Raw genomic sequence first — 22,106 nt, forward strand, 5'->3', positions numbered from 1 at the left:
AGAAGTGGGTGGTTTTGCCATTGCCAATCTTTTTTATCACAATCTTTTCCAGTTGAGGAATAATATGTGAAATACTATTCCAAATCCACGAACTTTTTCTAGCTCGAGTAAAGGGCTCAAAGAAAGACAATTTTGGGAAATACCTGGCTTTTAAAATTTGGGACCATAACATGGATGGTTCACTGATCAATCTCCATCCTAATTTCACGAGTAAAGCTTTGTTATGGTGTTCAGCTTTTCGAAAACCCCATCCCCCAGTAGTCTTAGGGGTGCACATTCTTTCCCAAGAAATGAGGGAAGTTTTTTTCTTATGCCTGCTACCATTCCCCCAACCAAAAATTAAGGCAGACGGAGTCAATATTTCGGCAAATTTTGAGGGGGAAGAGGAAGCAATTCATTAAGTATGCCGGAGTTGATGCCAAAACTGATTGAATAAGTACACTGCGTCCAGCATAGGATAGACAATTGGTCTTCCAAGAAGATAACTTCCTTTGCATTCTGGATACCACCCCTTCTAATTCCCTAACTTTGGACTTGCCATGAAAAAGGTTAGTACCCAAGTAGATTGAGTCCTTAGACATCTCCTTAATACCAATTAGAGAACTGAGAGATCGTCTTTAAGAGACGGGAACATTTCTGCTAAAATGAATCCCACTTTTTGAAAGGTTAATCTCCTGTCCAGAGAGGTCAGAAAAAAGATCCAGTATGGCTTTAATGGTGAGCAGATCGTCAGGAGTTGCACGACAAAAGATGAAAATATCATCAACAAAAAGGAGATGAGAAATTTCCGGAGCTAATATAGAAATTTTCACTCCGTGAAACATGTTCAGGTCCCGATAGGATGAAAAAAATTGGGAGAGGACTTTCATAGCCACAATAAAGAGGTAAGGGCTAAGGGGGCACCCTTGTCGAATACCCCTAGAAGCATGAAAAAAATCAAAAGGACTGCCATCCATTTTAATAGAGAAGGAAGTAGAAGAGATTAAAGCAAAAATTAAACTGGATCATTTTTCTCCAAAACCCAAGAATTTAAAAATAGAGATAATTAGGTCCCATTCAACCCTATCGTAGGCTTTTGACATATCGATTTTTATAGTAGCAAAACCCACTTTACCTCTAGTGTGCTTAACAAAGTGAAAAAAATTATGAGCAATAATAATATTATCTGTGGTCTACCTACCCGGAATGAAGGTAACCTGAAAGGGAGAGATAAAAGACTGAAGAGTGCCTTTGAGTCTGGTAGCAATAAGTTTAGATAAGATCTTATAAGGGGCATTGCAGAGACTAATTGGTCTGAAGTCCCCAACTTGTGAAGCATTATCAGATTTGGGGATAAGACAAATTAGGGTATGGTTAAGTCCGCTAGGGATGTGACCAATGTTAAAAAAATCCAAAGCTAATTCAAAAGATCCATATGAACCAAATCCCAGACTTTCTGAAAAAAAACCAGCATTGAAACCATCGATTTCAGGAGCTTTCAAAGGGCCAAAGGAGAAGACAACCTTCTTAATTTCGTCCAAAGTTGGGTGGGGCCCCTGAAGAAAGGACAACGGGAAACGGGCATTCAATGAAATTGGCCACCAAGGATTTAGAAGAAGTAAAGAGGTCCTTCAAAAACCCAGCAAAAATATGGGCAATTGTTTTGGGATCTTCAACCTTTTATCCTTCATCATTCCAAATAAAATTGATTTTCCTTTTTCTCAAATTGGTTTTAGTGACAGAATGATAAAATCTAGTATTTCTGTCCCCATCCCCAATATAAAGATGCCGAGATTTTTGGAGCCAGAAGGCTTCTTCAGCATAAAAAACCCATCCAACTTGCTTGTGAATAGACTGGAGAAGATCAGTATCAGGTACAGGCTTATCAGAGGAGCTAAGGAAGTTACAGAAAAGTTGAGTTTTCAAGTTATTAACATGACCAAACACATTTCTATTCCATGCTTTTAAGGAGTTGGAGAGGGAGGAAAGTTTGCAGCTAATGGGATCCTAGGGAAAGGAGTGCCAAGCGGATGAGCAAAACGAGAAGAATTTTGGGTGATGTGTCCAAGCTTCTTGGAAATGGAATAATTTTTTGTAGCTGAGTCAAGAGCTGGTCATGGAAAGAAGAATGGGATTGTGTGGTCAGAACCAACGGAGGATAGCTTGGATAGGGAAGCAAGATGGAAATGGGATAACCAGGAGGAGGTTGCAAACACACGATCGATACATTCCCTAATAAGTCTCGGTGGTTTTTGTTTATTGGACCAAGTGAACCTGGAACCAGGGATTTTCACCTCATCGAGTGAGAGGCCATTGATTATGTCTTTGAGAGCTGAAGCAGACCCCGAGGAATGAAAAGGGGCTCCCATGTGTCTGTTATAAAGTTATAAAGTTAGTGACTTTTATCATGTCTAATCGGCCACCTGGAAAGGGTGAATAATTTTCATCTTCGAATCATAGATTGGAGTTCCAATTATAAGGAGAGAAGGGGGTGCCTTTTTTTGCACAATATGCAAGCTAGGAGAGTCGATGCCTTGACCTCCTAGGGATATGCACTTCAACCGATAAGCCATCAATCAACCGATCAAGCGATTGTTTGCTCTTGCTCCATCAATCCGTTGTTCATCGATAGACACAAAGTTCACACTTTTTTTTTTGGTTTCAGATGCAACAAAAGATGAGTATTTTTCCCTTATCGTGAACCATGGGACCGCTACCATCCAGAGGAGCAACCCCCCCCCCCCCCTTCCCCCTCCTGAAACCAACCGAAAAGCAGCCTCTGGTACTTTAACTAGTTAGGGCGAACAACCCCCTTGCAACTATGATAAAATGTTGTTTACTTGTTGCTAAACCAAACCGTTCATAGTTAAAATCAACTTCGAATCAGTATTAATCTCTACTGATACCAATACAAATTGGCCGATGCAACTGATCCCTAACACCATGCCCTAGATGAATAGACAAATAGGCTATTCAATTGGACATGGAAACAGAGTGAATTCAGTATGTGTATCACCAACATTATGCTCAACCCTTTAATATATTGAAACTCATACTCCAATCCATGCCCAACTAAGTAGTATCCAAGTCAGGGGCAAAGCTCGGTAATTTCCACAAGGTAAAACTGAAGCAGTTACTCACGAGTTGAGATTAGGGTTTTAAAACAAGGAATCGGTATTCAAATTGGGTCCAGTCAGATTTCGATCCAATTCTAATCTGAATTGGTTGGAATCGGTCAATAATTGATCGGAATCAGTCAGATTCTACCTGAACCCTAAAAATCCTACATGGATTAATGCTCACTCCTGAACGGTTGAAATCATAGATTGGTATCAGCTGATTCACACAGTCCCATTCCAATTTTAGCATATAAATTATTATTTTTTTTAATATAGTCCTCAAACCTTATACCTTTTTGTTAGTATAAGTATTTTCCTACACCTTCTTGGTAATTTTGGAATTTTGAATTTTTTACTTTGTCACTTGACAAACTTTGATTAAATCGAAAATTAATTTGTGAGTAAAGGTGTTAAATGATACGGTTCCAATTAAACGGCACAATTCAATTTACAATATCAAAAATAGAAACCAATAAATAAAATATAATTGTTTAATAGACGGTACCATGTAATGAAACCAAAATCAAACCATTTATTAAACGATTAAATGATTTTGTAGACGGAAATCCCACAAAACTTACTCTAACGCAAAGAGCTTGTATGGTTTCCAGGCAGATGATCAGATTAAGGTAAACCTACTTTATCCTTGAATAGCTAAGGGCTTGAAGTGGATTCTTCATGACAACCGTAAAATGTAGCTTCTCTGATAAATCAACATCATCATTTCCATCTCTAGCCTTCCATTCAAAGTCCCTAACCAAATTAGCCAGAAAATACTCCATATGAAGCATTGCTAAACCAAGACCAGGGCAAATCCTTCTCCCTGCACCAAATGGCATCATTTTAATCTCCTTCTGCCCTGTTATATCAATCACTTCTTCCCCTTTAACACTACTCAAAAACCTCTCTGGCCTGAACTCCATTGGATCCTCCCAAGCATATGGGTCTCTACCAATCTCTGCTACTGTTACATTCACAGTTGTAGCATTCTTTGGTATGAGATAACCATTCAATGTTGTATCTTCTGTGACTGCATGTGGTAACAAGAAATGCGCCGGCGGGTGTCGCCGTAGGCCCTCGAGCACCACCGCCTTCAGAAACGGCATCTTCTGCAAATCCTCCTCATTGATCTCCTCTCCTTTCCCCACTACTCCCTCAATTTCTTTAGCCAGCTTTGACTGTATATGCTGGTGTTTCACTAAATTGGCCAATAACCACTGCAATGCAGCGGATGTTGTGTCTGTGCCTGCAATAAGAAACTCTGAACATAAACCCACCATTTCAATTTCACTGAGCTTTCTTCCATTGTCTGGGAGCTTTAGATAGGGCAATGTATCAACAAATGAGTTTACAAAATCTTCCTCTTCCTCTTCCTCTTCTGGGTTTGAATTTGGGTTGTTTCGTCTTTCTTCACGAGCTCTAATGAGAGGGATGAAAAGATTTTCTTGTTTACGTAGGATCACTTGGAGTTCATTCCACAGCTTTTGGAAAAAAACCCTCGACAACAACGAAGGCAAGAAATTGAGAACATTGAACCTAGTACGATTTCCAATGAGGGTGTCTTGGACGGCTTTGATCTCTCTAACTTCCTTCTCATCAAGTTTTTTACCAAAGCACATGAACACTAGTAGGCAAAACATTGCATATTGGATGTGATTCATCACAGGAACAACATTTCCGGATTGTGATTCGGCTTTTAGCTTGTTGATTAGTACCTGCTAGAAACATGAAGTGTTGTCAACAATAGGGGCTAGGGCAAATTTTTTTTCCATGAGTTGCATTAATTGATGTTTCGCCATGAGAAGGGTGTCAATAGGACGGTTCGGTTCGGTTTTTCTGGTTTCGGTGTGAGTTTTAGGGACATCGAACCGAACTGGCAAGAACTTTTTTCACTTAAGTTCAATTTGTAGTTATCGGGTTGGGTTGGTCCGGGGGTTGGGTTCAGGGTTCGATTCTATCGATCGGGCTCATCGGTTTAGCCCAAACCGATCCAAACCCAATAAGAACTCGGTTTGGTTCGAATTGGGCTCAATTGGATTGCGTCAGTCAACCAAACCCGTGTGACCGCATCAATTTATTGATCACTTATGCCTTGAAAGTGATTTTAAAGTGACAAAATTGCATTCTACAAAAATTAAAAAATGACAAAATTGCATAGAAGCTACTTAAAATCTATTTACTTTATGCGAGAGTGTTTGCGGATCATTATCTGCTCTATTTCCCAGGCATTGCAATTTCCCCAAGCTCCTCAAATAGCGAGTGGGGGTGGAAATGACCACTTTACCCCTGTCCAATCACACTGTTCGAATGGGTTTCACTCCCAATTAGAGGTACTTGGAGAAATGGAGCAGATAATTTTCCAAGTATTTGCTGGGGAAGTGTGGGATTTTAATCCTCTCCAATAGGATTATTTTTTGGGAGTGGCCCCAACATGTACAAGGCCAATAGAAGTACACGCGAAAGCATCCAATGGGCTGTTATTTCTGTATTTCATGGGAGGAGAAGGGATGGGAGGCCCTACGGGAGGGGTACACTCCTTCACAGAAAACATATTTCTTACTTTATTTTGTTTTTAATGTTTCCAAAGTAATTTTCGTCAACCAGCAGTATTATGATGTTAACCATTGATTAGATATAAAATAAGGAAGACAGTTCTCTACAGGGAGTGTATCGCCCACTGCCCCATAACGCGCACTCTCATTGGTCCTGTATATATACAGGGTCCGTGCTTCCCTGGATCCGGTTTCTCTCCAAGGAGCTCAGCATCTAGGGAGCATCCAAAGGTTGGGCTATGCTTCACATCTAAGAATGTGTGCGATACAACTCAATGGCTAGATGCCCTCGAGCGCGCTGGGCTCCTAAGAGAGGAGCTCAATCCTGCTCCCCCACTGACAACACCGACCCGTAAAATAATAACAAGGAAAGAACTCTCAGAGAAATTAAAAAATAGAAAAATCATCAATACCTGCAAAACCCATTTCCGGGCATGGGAATAAGACTTCAAACGAGAAGGGTGGAGCATCTCCGTTGTAAGGTTGCGGCGGAGAAGCCTCCATATCGGGCTATATGGCGATGAGTTGATGTTGAATCGATGTATATGGCGATCTCCGCCGCTGACCGGAGATCGACTAGCAAAGATAGCTCCATTCTTGACTAGTGCTTCATGGGCAAGAGCATGCGTTCTTATGTAGATGGCTCTTTGGGAACCAATATGAAGACTAACAATTGGGCCATACTTAGCATGCAGTTCTCTGAGGATTGGCTCAAGATCAAAGAAGGTTTTACGCAACCAAAAGAAATTTCCTATTATGGGAAAAGTAGAGGGTCCAGGTGGGAGTGGGAGTACTTTGTGTTCTCTTTTGTTGTATGTCTTTTGTAGGATGAGATTGAGAAGCAACTTGAGCACAAAGCAGATGCAGAGGGAGAGAAAGATGATCCAGAACTCCATTAAAGAGAGCTACCAGATAAAGAGATAACACCTGGGGGATATGAATTGAAGGGTTTTCTTCTTCTTCTTTTTTTCAGAGGTACTATATATATATATAAGTCATCCGTTTCCATCTCTTCGTGTATCAGGCGTGGGAGTTACCCAAAAAAATAATGTATCATGTGTGAGGAGCATGGTTCGTGATCTTGGTATCGGTTGGATCAGGATTGGATCAGTCGATACAGATTGAGATCGTCGAAACTCAGGCAAATATGACATTTTTGTCCTTGTTTTCTTATTAAAAAACTAATTTTTTTACATTTTTACCTTTGTTCAGACAGCTGAATCGAATCCGTGTTGGGATCGGTCTCGTCTAATATCGATTCGATCCGGCCAAAATCGACTGATCTGATCCAATACCTCAAACCATGGTGGGGAATCAGACCCTCTTCAGCGCCCAAGCACGCATCGGACGGTTGACGCAAAATGTTGGATTGCGTGCCTTGCGTTCAGCCATGTGGAAGTGGTGAATAATTTCCATCTTCCCATTCATGCTGGCAGAGTTCTTATCTATTCTCTATATCATGGATTTAGTAATCCGTATCGGATACTGTATGGGTTGTAATGATCCGGTTGTATTGATCCGATATTAATCGGGATAGTAGGTACTCGGCTCCGAGTAGTGGGTATCTTAGAAAACCTCGATCCGTTTGCTGCATCAAATTCATTATTTTTCGATAGATACAAAGCTCTCACGTTTTCTTTGCCTTCCAAGTGCAACAAAAGATGAGTCTTTTTTCCTTCTCATAAATCACGGAAACGCCTAACATGTAGAAGAGCAAACCCTCCTCCCTCTCCCTTGTGGCATCAACTGCAAAATTCATTTTTTTTTCATTCGAAATGCAACAAAAGATGAGTCCTTTTTCCTTCTCGTGAATCATGGAAACACCTAGCATCTAAAGAAGCAACACCGCCTACATCACGGAAACGCCTCCCCCCCCCCCACCCCCCCCCCCCCCCCCCTTTCTTCTTTGTGAAACAAACCGAAACCAGTTGTTGGTACTTCAACTAGTTAAAGCGAAAACCCTTTGCAATTATGATAGAAAGCCGTTTACTTGTTGCCAAAAACCTTTCATGATAAAAATCAGCATTGCCGATACCAATACAAATTGACCCATTCAACCGATTCCTAAAAACATACCCTCTAGATGAATAGACAAATGGGGGTTATTCATGTGGACATGGTAACAGAGTGGATTCAGTTTGTGTAATTGTGTATCACCAATATTATGCTCAACCCTCCTAATAGATTTAAAATTACAGCCAATCTATGCCCAACCAAGTAGAATCCAAGGCAGGGCTCCGTAATTTTAACAATTCGCAAAACTGAAGCAGGTACAAATGAGTTGAGGGTAGGGTTTTAAAATAAAGAATCGGTATTCAAATTGGGTCCAGTCAATTTCGATCCAATTTTGATCTGAATTGATTGGAATCGAAATGGAATTGATCAAGAATTTGTCGGAATCAATCAAATTCTGCCTGAAGCCTAGAAATCCTTTATGGATTAATGCTCGCTCGCTCACTCGTTCTTGTACGGTTGAAATCATAGATTGGAATCTGCTGATTTCAATTCAAATTGGCTGATTCGCTCAGTCCATTTCCAATTTTTAAAACCCTTGTTAAGACTAAAGACTAAATAATGAGCCAAGCATGCTCATTAAAATGGGCCGCTGAGTCTATGGGATTTATATTTCATAGATTTTATCTAGTTTTATTGTAAATTGTTTCTGAGCCCAATATGCTAAAAACTATTTTCTTTGGGCTGTATTGAGTAACGGTTTAGTCTTCGGATCGATTAGGAACCGTAAGCTGAACCAGACCATCCCATTTTCAATTGGTATTGGTCCAAAGGTTTAGAATTAATTAAGTAGAACGTTTTTGTCCTTGCTCTGAAAAGATGGAAGTTAACGTCCGTCTTAATTATTCGGAACAGTCCAAATTGACACCTCACTGGCCTGAACCACAAATTCTATTGCCATTGGAGGGAAGCAAAATCTCATATTAAAAATTTAAACTCTAGTTTTTCCCTTTTCTATTCATGTGAAGATAATGATTTTTGTTAATGAAAACAGAAATTAGAAACTCATATGCAAGCACTCATTTTATGAAATAACACATCAAAAAACTTAACAAGCAAATCCAGATCATAAAAAACCTGAGATATACAATCCTTATTATATAAGATAGAGCTAACAATATTATATACGAAAAGAAAATGGAAAGATGATAAAAGGCTCTTTAACATTTAAGTGATGAGGAAAAAGAAGAGCCAAGGCCAGTCTATATAAATGTCTTCCATAACACAAATTGGTCACAGCTATATCCTTTGTATCAAAGTAGTCCACCAGTTGCTCGATCAATTTTCATGTTTTTGGCTTGCTGCAATCCTTATTGAAGAACCCTAATTTCCATTTTTACTGCTGATCTTGAACTTGCACATTTAAATCCGCATACTGCACAACCACAAAACAACTCAAAAGTGAATTCTTGTGATCCAACTTATGATGCTTTATGTTGTGTTTGGTACGCATTCTTATAATAAATTCTAGGTTTAAAACATTCTAAAGTGAGAAAACAGTACTCTCGCTTCAAAATGTGTTATAGATACAAAATTGATTACGAGAATGCATACCAAATACAACCTTAGTTTGTCAAAATGCTTCAAAAGTCCCTGCGAAGTTTATCTTAAATCAGCTTATTTGAGGGGTTCCCAAGGGCTGACAGTATCAAGCATTTTTATTTTTTTTTCTAAAGATCAGCAAAAGATACATTAAAGAATATGGAAGGATGAAAACTTGTTTTACTAAGAACAGACACTATTCCTAACTCTACATATTAATAAAATCCAGCATAACTAAGCATGCTTCAAGTAACATTTTTTTGAACTTTAGAGAATTAATTATGTATGAAGGAAAATTTTAGTTTTGAAATATAAAAAAAAAAAAAACAAAACAAAAGAATAAAAGCACACAATTTTAATATTCAATCAACATGTTATAAGCATTTATTGCAATAGTTGCAGAGCCAAGACCAAAGTTAGCCATTATCATCAAATGTTTGAAAGAGAGCTAAGATACAATATAACAACATTTCTAACAGAATCGTATAAAAAAATTTGAATCTTAAAGGTGGGGATATGGAGCCCTAGGTAAGAGATGACCTCTCCTTCACTCAAAGAAAATCTTTTACAATGACCAAGAGGCATTAGAAAGTAATCTAGCCTCAAAGGATTGAAATGGGAAAGTGTTTTTCTTTTAGATCCTTTGAATTCAGGGAGAGTGTCACTTTGTGAGGAGTCTCCAACCTAATTACAAGGCTATGCCTCCTTTTTGAATTTTTGCCTTCACAAGCCCCCTCCCCAAAAAGATATTTGGAATGTAGTTACTTGTCCATAACTGACACAACCTTGACACAGATTGGGCTCAGGAAATGTTGAAATTGAGTCTTAAAATCTTCCTATCCTGATCAATAGAACGGTTTTAATTGGGGATAAATTTGTCCAAAAATGATTTTTTTCTTTTATCAAAATTGAGGGCATAACATTCCAATTCAGCCCGATAAGGCTGATCTAGACCATTATTGATCGTGCCCGATACCAATACCTACCCGATCATGTATCGATGGAATTGTTCTAAATGGGGGTAGATTTGTCTAGAAAATTATTTTTAACCAAAATTAAGGGCAAAATCGTCAATTCGGCCCCATACAGTTGATCTGTATCTGTATTGGTATTTGTATCGATGTTGATATCAATGTTGATATCGCTTTTTAAAACTATGGTGTGAATAACTCTAAATCATGCTACCTCTGTTGCATAATTTAGAACTTTTTTTTTCCCAATTTTTTATGAGAATTAAGCAGCGAAGACAACGGCTGGCTACAACACTGCAAATTCCTATTTGCACCTTTCCCACAAGATACTTGGGGATAGGGCTGGTAAAAGGAAGGGTTAAAAAGGAGTCGGTCTTGCCATTGATCGACCATTTCAAGCAAAGATTAGCTGCCTAGAAGGGCCACCTTCTTTCCATGGCGGGTCGGGTGGAGCTAGTGAGATCAGTCATGTGCAGCATCCCAATCCATAATTTTTTTATTTACCTATGGCCTGTATCAGCAATAGATCTTATGGAGCGCTGGATTAGCAACTTTATGTGGTCAGGAGAAGCAGATAAAGCCAAAGCCATCACTGTGAGATGGGATATTCTATGCAAGCCCAAAAGAGAAGGAGGTCTTGGAATTCGGCGAATGAGAGATGTTAATCTGGCATTGATTGCAAAATTTGCATGGTCCATTAAAACAGCAAAGTCACAGCTCACTCAATTCTTGAATGGAAGGTTCGTGAACAAAGATGGCACATTAAGGAAGCCGGTGGACCCTTCATCGGTTCTTCTTGGGATTAGGAAGGTGTGGGAATTTATTCTCTCATCAGAGAGATGGGTGGTGGGAGATGGAGCCACGATTCGTTTCTGGTATGATAAATAGATTGGGAATCAATCCATCGAGGAACTCCTGCTACCTAACCAGATTCCAAGAAATCTTTCAGCCACGGTCTCGGAGTTCTTAGAAGGAAATAGGTGGAACTTCCCTTAGGTGGGATCTCTAGCGTTCCAAGAGGTGAAAATTGAGATCTTGAACCTGGGTATCACAGCCACAAATAGAAGGGATGCTCACATGTGGGCACACTCCAAGACCCTGGATTGTTCACGGTTAAATCGGCTTGGGAAGAGATTAGAAAAAAGTCAGCACCTCCTGCGTGGACCTAGGCAGTATGGCAGCAAGGTTTGCATCCACGCAGTTCATTGTTTGGTTGGAGAATGGCGCACAATGCTCTCCCCACGGACGACAAAGTAAGCCATAGTTCCCCTGGTCTCTAGATGTGAGTTATGTCATTCGGAAATGGAAACGGGGCTGCATATTTTCTTAAGCTGCAACTATTCAGGTCTGGTATGGAAGCAAATTCTCTTATTCTTTGAGGAGAATTGGAGTGGGTTCCCATCAATGGAGCTTTTCTTCTCATGGTGGAGGAGAAAGTCCAATGTTGTTTTGTTGCCAAGCATTTGGAGAGCACTTCTAATTATCACATGTCAACAAATCTGGTTGGAGCGAAATAGACGGAGATACGACAACCGGGTAAGTGCTCCAAGGCATGTGGTTATGAGATGTCTTAGGGAAATTGCAGATTGTACATGCATATTGAAGGTGAATGTGAACTCGGTCAAGGAGCTGGTTTTGGCTAGATCTCTTAGAGCAACTATCTCCAGGTCCCTATGTAAACGAGTAATGGAGGTGACCTGGCGACAACCACCGTTGGGGTGCTAGAAACTCAATATTGATGGGTCGTCATTGGGGGACCCAAGGTCTTCAGGTGCTGGGGGGCTCTTTCGCAACCATCTTGGCGCAGTGACCAAATGTTTTGCTTCATTCCTAGGGGTTGGAACAAACTATAAGGCTAAATTGGTGGCTTTTTTTATAGGCATAAAGGAAGCCCAGAACCTAAGGGTGAGCAAGTTATGGGTGGAGTGCGGTTCTGCTTCGATGGTTACTTCAATACTATCAGCTAAACTTCCATGGTATCATCTTCAAGAATGGTGAACAGCTTCTAACTTTCTAGACACCATCCAATGGCGCCTCACACATTGCTTCAGAGAAGGAAACATGCCGGCTGACGCCCTAGCCAATCATGCTGCTAGAACAAAATCGACTCAAACATGGAATAGCTCGCCAGGCTTTATAGTTAACATGGTTAACTGGGAGGCACTGAGTAGGCCACACTACAGGTTCTATTAGGTTCTCACCGACAAGAGAGGTTGTTTCTCACTTTGGAGCTGCAGCTAAAGGCTAAGCTAAAGACTCCAGTTTAGCTGCTGTAATATTGTATTTTTTTTTCACTTTTTCTTATCAATACAAACATTGCTGATCTTTAGCAAAAAAAAAAAAAAAACGAAGACAACACAATAAATGCAAAGATAATAAAGACAAAATCACCTTCTAATCAGTCGTAGTTGCTCCGTATTAAAAGATTCTTGCTTCAAGAAAATTTTCCTTTGATTAAATGTAGTTCCCTCACAACATCATTCATGTTCATACGTTCTCTTAACGATTCCACGGAGCACTGGAGTGCAATTTCAATTTTGGCTTTATGCAATCTTGCAATTTATTTGTCCTATGACTAGGACCTTTGATAGCACGCTCATCAATTTCTTCACTTTGTTCTTCTTTGAGTAGGAGTTTTGGATCTAAAATCTGCATTAAATGTATAGATAAAGCTGCCTTTGCAAAGTTGTGGAGATTTAAGTTTTCGGTAAACATCTGATCTATTGGCCTTTTTCCTGTGAACATCTCCAATAAAAGGATCCCACAGCTGAACATGTCCCCTTGTATAGTTGTGCTTCCACCCATGCCATATTCTGAAATATTGAAATTCTCATTGTTAGTATACAATAAGATCATATTTGCATTTATATATATATATTGTCATATAATACAAGATATAACGTTCCAATGAGTTCGTAGTACATTGAATTCCTAAATGAAATGAATATGGATAAACCATGCTCTACTCTAATTAAGATAGAAAAGTATGTTGGTATACTAAATCAACTATTGCGTTTAGGATCTAAATATCCAATAATAGTTGGATTGAAGTATTAACCTAATGAACAGGATCTTTAGATCTAGACCCGCTTTTCTAAATCATCATTTGGTCATGTTTAATAGCCTACAACAGATTTTAATTAGGAGACACATAAACAATTTAGTAAATGGTATTCAAATCTAAAGAAAAATATATATATTGATTGATAACTCAAAATAAAATTGTATAGTTTATTTGTTACCTGGAGCAACATAGCCAATAGATCTTTTTATACCAATGGTACTAGTTTGAGCCTGGGATGAATTGTCGTCGGGATCTAAAAGTAGCCTTGTCAAACCAAAATCACTGACATGTGCAGTCATATCACCATCCAGTAGAATATTGCTTGGCTTAAAGTCACAATGAACAATTGGCGCGTAACAGTGATAATGAAGGTAATCCAATGCAGAAGCCACATCAATTGCAATGTTTAATCTTTGAAGAAGGCTTAATTTCCTTGAATGATTATGTGCCTCCATAGGCGGATGCAACCGATCATCTAGACTCCCATTGGGCATGAACTCAAAAACAAGGGCTTTGAAATCTTCGCCTTTTGAATCAAGACTTGAACAAGAAGTTAAAATCTTGACAAGATTTCGATGCCGAATGTTTCTTAATACTTTGCATTCAGTCATGAAGCTCTTGTAAACTCTTGATTTTGAAGATTGAGTACCTTGACTACGATAATGGTTTCATCTTGGTCGATTATCCCTTTGTATACAGAGCCAAAACTGCCGGAACCTATGAAATTAGCTGAAGAAAATCCTCCAGTAGCTTGGAAGAGCTCTTTGTAAGAAAGCTTTAAGAATTGGTCACCGATTAATGGTGTGGATGGAGGTTTACTTTTTGATCTTCTTATCCAAAAAAGAGTAAAAAATGAAGATATCAAAAGAAAACCAAGAACCACACCGATTATCGCCAAAACTATTCTAAAAGCATTGGATTTTTCTGTTTTTGTAGATCCATTGTTTGTGCATGTAGACAAATGTAACTCTGCAATTCCCCCACAGAGCTTATCATTTTCATTCACAAAAATTGCACTTGCATTTCCAAAGATTCCTTTTGTTGGTACCTCACCCTCAAGATAATTGAAGGATAAATTCAAACTCTGCAATGCTGCAAGTTTCTCTAGATCTTTTGGAATTTTCCCTGATAAGTTGTTGAATGAGAGATCTAAATCTTGAAGCCCCTTCAAAAGAGTCAAAGATTGAGGAATGGTTCCTTCAAACAAATTACCCCCCATAAAAAGTTGTTCCACACTATCACAACCACCAATGGAGGACGGAATTTCTCCAAAGAGTTTGTTGTTGGAGATATCTATTATAGAAACTCTCTTCAAGTTACCAATTTCAATTGATAGGGAACCGACAAGAGAATTATAAGATAAGTTGAGAGATATTGATAAGGAGGATATAAGAAAGAGTTGTTTAGGTATTGACCCTTGGAGGCTATTATTAGAAAGGCTTAAGAACTGTAAATGTTGACAATTTCCAATGCTGGAAGGAATGCTTGCATTCAAGTTGTTGGATTCTAAATAAAGTTCAAACAAAAGGGTGAGATTGCCTATAGTGGAAGGTATCTGTCCTGAAAGTCTATTTCCACCCAAGTATAATCTTTGAAGCTTTGAAAGTTTCCCTATAACAGACGGAATATGACCTTCGAGAAAGTTACCGTCCATGGCCAATTCGGTTAAGTTGACAAGATTCTCAATCCCAATAGGAATGGTTCCAGATATTTGATTATCTCCTAAAAAAATCATAGAGAGATATGTTGAGAGATTGGCTTTAAAGTTGGGAAGGGGGCCCTTAAAGCTATTATTGGCAAGACTCAACATCTCTAGATGTGTACAATTGAGTAAAGAATTTACATAATCTAAATCATCAGCGTCCCCTGATCCAAATTGATTTCCAGAAATACTGAATCCTTGAAGGTTTTGAAGATTGCCTAAGTTGTTGGGGACTGGTCCAATAAAACTGTTATCACTAAGATCAATCATTTCGAGTGTTGAAATGTTGGAGATGGAATTAGGAAATCTCCCTGACAAAAGGTTCTCTCCAATGTATACTTCTTGGAGATTTGGAAGAGTGAGGCCTATGTCTTGTGGAAGGCTCCCATGCAATTGATTTTGTGTGAAAGAAAAAAGCCCAAGAATAGAAAGATTATATAAAGAGACGGGGATCATACCAGATAGCTTGTTGGAAAAAAGTGATAGAAAATATAAGTTTGTTAGCTGACCAAGGGATTCCGGAATGCTCCCTTGCAGTCCATTTCCAGCCAAACCCATACCTATGACAGAGGAAATGTTCCCAAAAGAATCTGGTATTTTTCCTGTCAAGTCATTCTTAGCAATAAAAATTACCTCCAACTTTGACAAAGACATAAACAATTCAACAGGAATCTTCCCGACAATATTATTATAGGAGAAATAGATTTCTCTCAGACGAGTGCAGTTGGCCAAACTGACAGGAAGTTCTCCTTGGAGAGTGTTGTTTTCAAGATCAATGTATTGTAGTCGAAACAGATAACCGATCTCTTGAGGGATTTTTCCATGGAAGTTGTTGTTTCCAATGTTGAGGGAATTGATAAAAGTGAGATTCCCTATGAAAGGAGATATGTTCCCAACCAAACCCTTCCCTTGTAAATCCAAGCTGATAACCCGTTGTTGATGACGATGGCTACATGTGATCCCTACCCATTTGCAGAAATGGATGGAATCGTTCCACGAACTCAGGGATCCGTAAGGATCATCAATTTGTTTCTTGAACTCCAACAAAGCAAGTTGATCAGTCTCGTTGTTCCCTACTACTAGCCTCAATGAGCTCCCAAAGAGGAGAATGACAAGAATTAGAAGCTGAACTACCATCAGAATCAAATTTTGGGACTCAATTGTGAAATTTTGAGTTGCCGTTGGGTAGCTAATCTGTGTTAATATCTTTGAGAAAAGTATCCTATTTAAAGAAGAATAATTGAAATATCTATTTCGTCGAACCAGTTGCTAATTGCTATATATGGACAAAGGTGACAATAGGCCATAGGCTGTATATAGATGGAATGGCCTTTGGGCCTTTGGGTCCATATAAAATTTGTTTTATTCAAAAGGTCCAAACTCTATATATATAGATGGGCCTCTTTCCTGTGAAATAGACCTGTTGTTAGTACTAGCTACGTTATTGGTGAGGTTCATGGGCCTACAAGTGTGCCCGGTGGTCAGATCAAGTGACTTCCCCTTGGAAAAGATCTTGCAACTTGCCCACTTGCTGACTAGTTGACTTCCATACCACCCATCAAAACTTTAAGGGTCGTATTATCGTTAGTATTAGGGGTAATTACTATCACTACCTTACACTTAGCCTATATATACTAAAACTATCCTATCTTAAACTTCTTTTCTAACATTATCCTATTTTTAAATTTTTACATCTCCTTCTATCCTCATGTTTTTAAATATCCAGGTTATCCTTCCTTTTCACCTAGTAACCTGCTAATCTATTTAACATTTTATTTATCTTCTATTTTTTACTATTTTTGTCATTGAAATAATAAAAAATTTAAAGCACCCACCCACTTCTCCTCTATCCCATTTTTACTTCATTCGGTTTTGTTTTTTTTTTTTCAATTTTTATTTAATTAATTTTTTATTCTACATTTCATCATCATTGTTATTCTTCGATTAGATCATGGTTCTAAGTATCGGTATCGTATCGACGATATGTATCGATTTTGCTAGTCATCGATATTGATACCGTATCGATTCTGTATCGATAGTACGGTACAGACAAGGGTAAAATGGTCAGAAAACTCAATTTTATGGAGATTCAGGGTTAATTTTGCCCAATCCAAGCCGATACCGTATTGGTATTGTATCGATTTTGTAGGTTACTGATACCCTTTTTGATAATGTACACGAAAACCATTGAACAAATCGACTCTCTTCAAAGCACCCCCACTTCTTCTCTCTCTTCCTCTTTTTATTCAATTTACTTTTTACTATTTTTGAAGAGAGTCGATATGTTCCATGGTTTTAGTGCACGGTATCGGAATGGGTATCGGTAACTTGTAAAATCGATACGGTATCGGCCTATATCGTCTGTATCTGGCAAAATTACCCCTAAATCTACTTTAAAAATGTATTTTCTAACCATTTTACCCGTTGTCCGTATCGTGCTATCGATACGATATCGGCACGGTATCGATATCAATCACTACCAATATGATACCGAAACTTAGAACCATGATCTGTTCGAAGAAGAATGATGAAGATGAAATGTTGAATAAAGAATTAAATAAATTTTAAAAAAAACGAATTGAGTAACAAACTGGAGAGAGAAAAAGCGGATGGGTGCTTTCATTTTGTACTATTTTAATGATAAAAATAATAAAAAATAAAAGATGAATGGTGCGTTAAATAGATTTACAGGTTACTAGATGAAAAGGAAGGGTAATCTAAATATTTAAAAATATAAAGGTAGAAGAAGATGTAAAAGTTTAACAGTAGGATAGTATTAGAAAAGAAGTTTAAGATAGAATAATTTTAGTAAATATAGGTTAAATCTAGGGTAGTGATAGTTATTGCCCCTTATTACTATTACCCTACATAATGAACCTGTCAGAAACTAGCTAATCAATCACAATCTGACACATTGCATCTAAGTGGACCCATCAATTATAAGAGTAACTGTGTAATAACTCATTCCCTTCGCTGATGAAGTGTTTATACCCGCTGCACCCAAAAAAAAAGTGTTTATAATCGCCTTCATAAAAAAAAAAAGTGTTTATACCCCACTCATAAAAAAGGTCTCTCTCTCTCTCTCTAAACGACCACAGCCAAGTGCTATATATGGACAGGGTGACAATAGCCATCGGCTTTATATTGATGGGATGGCCTTTGGGTCCATCTTATTACCCAAAAAAAGTCTGTGGGTCCATATGAGATTTGTTTTATTCAAAAAGTCCTCTTTGTATCAAATTCTATAAAATAATTAACGGAGGTTATTTACCTAATCTTTAAACATTTCATCTGCTGGTCCTCTTTCCAGTGAAAATATCTCCCATTTTGACTGGATTTGCTCTTAAGGTCTTTGAAGGATCATGATTTTTTTCGAGTCCTCCCATTTTGATTAATGAAATTAGGGTTGCAACAAGGTCGGGTTGAGTCGGGTTTTATAAAATCTTAGTCCAACCCTAAGTCCCCTTTGTTGGGCCCAGGCCCAGGCTCGACCCGATCCTGACTCAGGGCCTAAAAAATCCAACCCTAACCCGCCCTCAAGGTTGGGTCGGATTGACCCTGATTGACCCTGATCATGGGGAGGGGGAAGGAAATGCATGGGCTAGAATGGATCGGGGTGAAAATTATCAATTTTACTTAAAATAACACTATAATAAAATATATTTTATCACTTATTATCTTCATATATAATATATTATATAACAAAATGGGACTGAAGTTTAAAGTATATAATATATATATTATATCAATATATATTTTATAATATAACTTAAAATAGGATCAGGCCGGTCCGGGCCTAGCTTAGCCCAAGGCCTCAACCCTGACCCGACCCAACCTTGACTCAAGGCCAGAAATTTTCAATACTGACCCAATCTCAGGGCCAAATATCTCAGCCCAGGCCCTGCTCGGGCTGGAGCAGCCGTTGAGGGCAGTTTCAGGCCGACAGGGCAAAACGTGCACCCCTAAATGAAATGATCTTTCTTTTCTTATCAAAAAAACAAAAGAGCTTTTCGTAATTGAACTCATCTCATTATTTGATATCCATACCATACTCTGGACTTTGTTGATGAGAAGAAGTCTTTTAATTTTGAATGTTATCATTTACAAGAAAAAATCGTGAAAAATTCATTGTATTACTTTTGAAAATTAGTGTGTCTTATGGATATAATCTATGTTTTAGATGAGTAATATTTGGCAAGCTATATTTCCTGCACACCTATGGGTTTGATTGTATGCAATTCCTTTTTCGGATGTGTTGAATATGTCAAAGCTAGTCAAGCTACCCTCTTTTGACAAAAAACTTTAGACTAAATCAATAAGGCACCATTATTGTTTAGAAGGGACAATATTGCATGTCTACCCCCTTTGATACAGCTCAGAATAATGAAACTCAAGTCTAAGTGCATGCAGAATTGCAGCTCTTAAGAAGGTAAACCTAGATCCGGTCTCAAGCTCATTTCATAGACTTGCCCAAGCCATTAGAGACTGAATGATGGGAAACAATCTTGTTGCATTGTATAACTCATGGCCAACCCATAAAATACTAAAATGGTGTGTCACTGTTCCCACCAAAAAAGCTATTTTTATTATAGCCCTTCATATTTTTGCAAGTCCTTAAAAAAGGGAGAATGAAGTAACCTAAAATAATGAAACCCAAATCCAAATGCAGCCCTTAATGACGAATTCTGTCAAACGAGAGCAATTTGCCAAATTGATAAGAAGTTCACCTTCCAAAGTGTTTCTTTGAAAATCAATATATTGTAGTCGAATCAGATTACTAATTTCTTGGACAATTTTTCCATGGAAGCTGTTGTTTTCAATGATGAGAAAATTCAGAAAACCGAGATTTCCTATGAAAGGAGAAATGTTCCCAACCAAGCCCTGTCCTTGTAAATCCAAGCTTACAACCCGTTGTTGGTGGTGACGGCCACATGTGATCCCTACCCAGTTGCAGAAATGGATGGAATACATGTGTTTCGTAAGGATCATAAATTTGTTTCTTTAACTCCAACAAAGCATGTCGATCTGTCTCATTCCCTACGATCCTTCTACCGGTGACTGATTCTAGTCTTTCCAAAGAGGAGAATGAAAAGTAGAAGCTGAAATGCCATCAGAATCAAATTTTGGGATGGAAATTTTGGAAACCATGTATTTGACAGATTAGCTGCCCTTTAACTCCTCTTAAGTCTGTCAATGAATTCAACTATCTCGAGTGGGTGACAATAGACTATAGGCTTTATATTGATGGGCTTTGGGTCCATATAAAATTTGTTTTATTCAAAAGGTCCACTTTGTATCCAAATTCTATAAAATAGTTAAGGGAGGTTATTTACCCAGTCTTTAAACATTTCATCTATGGGCCTCTTTCCTGTGAATATCTCAAACAAGAACATTCCGTAACTGAACATATCCGTACTATACTCTGGAAAAGAAAAAAACCACTAGAAAGCGTTCATGTGGATCATTATCCACTTAGGTTCTCTGTCCGGTTCTCATAGGGGACGGAAATGACGACCTAACCCCCTGCCCAAACATACTATCCGGGTGTGGTTAAATTGTCATTTCTGTCCCCCTATGAGAGGAATCGGGCAATCGTACCAGACAGAGAACTTGAGAGGAAAAAAATTCATGTAAGTATGCCCACTTGTCTAGTGTGGCCAGATCTGGTGCCCATTTGTATAGATTCATCCATGATTGAGTAGTTAGAATTCAATACCAGCCATCCACTTTAATGGTTGTTATCTCTAGTACTACCCCCCCAACACACACAATGGACCTATCAGAAGCTGGTTAACCAATCAAAATCTGATTCAAGGCATCCTAGACCCCATCAACTATAGGAGTAGTTACGTATAGGAACTCATTCCCTTTGCCGATAAAGGGAACGAAAGGGGTGAAGGGTGAGGGAGTTGCAGGAATGGGGGCGTAGAATAAAGTTATACCTGAGAGTGGGGAAGACGAGAGGTGGGAGTTAAGAGATGGGGTTTTTACTTGGATTGGGGGTTTTTGCGTTGGAGATTACTGATATGAATGGGTAAATTTTGAAGTTTAGAAAAAAATTATTATTTTGATTAATGTTATCTTTGTTTAGGTATCTCAAACACAATATGTGAATGTTAGGGACCTTAGCTATAATTTCATTAAACATTAGATATCGTAGGTGCCATTTCCCCAAACAAAATGAGAGACTTGTGAATAGGGATGTAAACGGATTGGCTTCGGCTCGGATAGTGCTATATCTGCATCTGCATCCGATTAGCTTTCGGACGGATTTGGATAATGCTAAACGAATACGGATCGGATATTTTATCCGTTTACATGTAAATATAGCTTTTCGGATAGCTATAGCTTATCCGTATCTGCATCCGTTTAGCTTTCAGACGGATTTGGATAGTGCTAAACGGATATGGACACAGTTATGGAAACGGATTTCGGCTATTCATTTTCTAATGAACCTAAAAAAAAATATAGAAAAAAATTTCTCTACAGGAGAGTGTATCGTCCACACTCAGACAAAGAGGGGGTAAAAATGACCGTCTCATACCCCATGAAAGACAGAAATCTCTCACCCCATGATGCCAATGTGCACATTCAAGCGTGTAGGGGGTACAATCCCCCACAAAGAACACCAACCCATTAATATATTAGGAGGAAATTTTCAGTCTCGATTGGAAAAGGGTTCACTCTCCTATAGTTGAAGGTCCGAAATACCCTCCTTTATTTTATGATACACATTCCATAACAAATTAACAATGATGGCAATGGTGAAGATTTCTTCACCGTGGGTGAAGGTAACCACCTCATATTTTATGGGCAAAGATTATCTATCAAAAGTTTCTATGAAAAAGTCAACAATAAACTCTAGGTGCAACAACCAAACACAGCCCTAGCAACTAAAGATGGGTTTAGTTAGCATAAGTGAATAATTTACGTGTGATCAGTAAGACCTGAAGGGGACTAGTTGAAAATTGGATTGGTGCAACTCAGGGCTTTAAAATAAGGAATCGGTATCTGACTGAATAAGGTCTCTAGCCGATTCCAATCTGATTTCGTTCTGAATCGGCCAAAATCATGCAATTTTTTGGTAGGTCACTGTCGTGCTAGTGTGAATGGAATCAAGAAGGTGAAGTTTATTCACAGCACCGACACAAAGCAATGCAATCA

The 22,106-nt window shown here is 38.5% G+C and overlaps 3 protein-coding genes across 3 annotated transcripts; all 3 read right to left on the bottom strand.

Annotated features, from left to right (window-relative positions):
* Positions 1-3,713: 3,713 nt before the first annotated feature.
* Positions 3,714-6,580, bottom strand: LOC122653149 (cytochrome P450 89A2-like). The gene is made up of 2 exons (XM_043847091.1): positions 6,064-6,580; positions 3,714-4,813 (listed from the first exon to the last, which is right to left on the bottom strand). The coding sequence occupies exons 1-2, from the start codon at positions 6,544-6,546 to the stop codon at positions 3,734-3,736; spliced, it is 1,563 nt and encodes a 520-aa protein (XP_043703026.1). The 5' UTR covers positions 6,547-6,580; the 3' UTR covers positions 3,714-3,733.
* A 6,095-nt stretch (positions 6,581-12,675) lies between these two features.
* Positions 12,676-13,851, bottom strand: LOC122651164 (probable LRR receptor-like serine/threonine-protein kinase At3g47570). Its single transcript, XM_043844482.1, has 2 exons — positions 13,419-13,851; positions 12,676-12,989 (listed from the first exon to the last, which is right to left on the bottom strand). Exons 1-2 carry the CDS (start codon positions 13,849-13,851, stop codon positions 12,676-12,678), a joined length of 747 nt encoding a protein of 248 aa, XP_043700417.1.
* LOC122651165 (LRR receptor-like serine/threonine-protein kinase EFR) lies at positions 13,848-16,079 on the bottom strand. The gene has a single exon (XM_043844483.1). It carries the CDS (start codon positions 16,077-16,079, stop codon positions 13,848-13,850), a length of 2,232 nt encoding a protein of 743 aa, XP_043700418.1.
* Positions 16,080-22,106: the final 6,027 nt, after the last annotated feature.

Source organism: Telopea speciosissima, chromosome 2, assembly GCF_018873765.1.
Source record: "Telopea speciosissima isolate NSW1024214 ecotype Mountain lineage chromosome 2, Tspe_v1, whole genome shotgun sequence".
Lineage (NCBI taxonomy): Eukaryota > Viridiplantae > Streptophyta > Magnoliopsida > Proteales > Proteaceae > Telopea > Telopea speciosissima.

Excerpts from the sequence above, each read along its gene's own strand:
- LOC122653149 (XM_043847091.1), bottom strand. The coding sequence starts at position 6,546 with ATGGAGTTCTGGATCATCTTTCTCTCCCTCTGCATCTGCTTTGTGCTC. Across the intron at positions 4,814-6,063 it reads CCCGGAAATGGGTTTTGCAG|GTACTAATCAACAAGCTAAA; the intron begins GTATTGATGATT and ends TGTTTCTAGCAG.
- LOC122651165 (XM_043844483.1), bottom strand. The coding sequence starts at position 16,079 with ATGGTAGTTCAGCTTCTAATTCTTGTCATTCTCCTCTTTGGGAGCTCA.
- LOC122651164 (XM_043844482.1), bottom strand. The coding sequence starts at position 13,851 with ATGACTGAATGCAAAGTATTAAGAAACATTCGGCATCGAAATCTTGTC. Across the intron at positions 12,990-13,418 it reads TATTGGCTATGTTGCTCCAG|AATATGGCATGGGTGGAAGC; the intron begins GTAACAAATAAA and ends TCAATATTTCAG.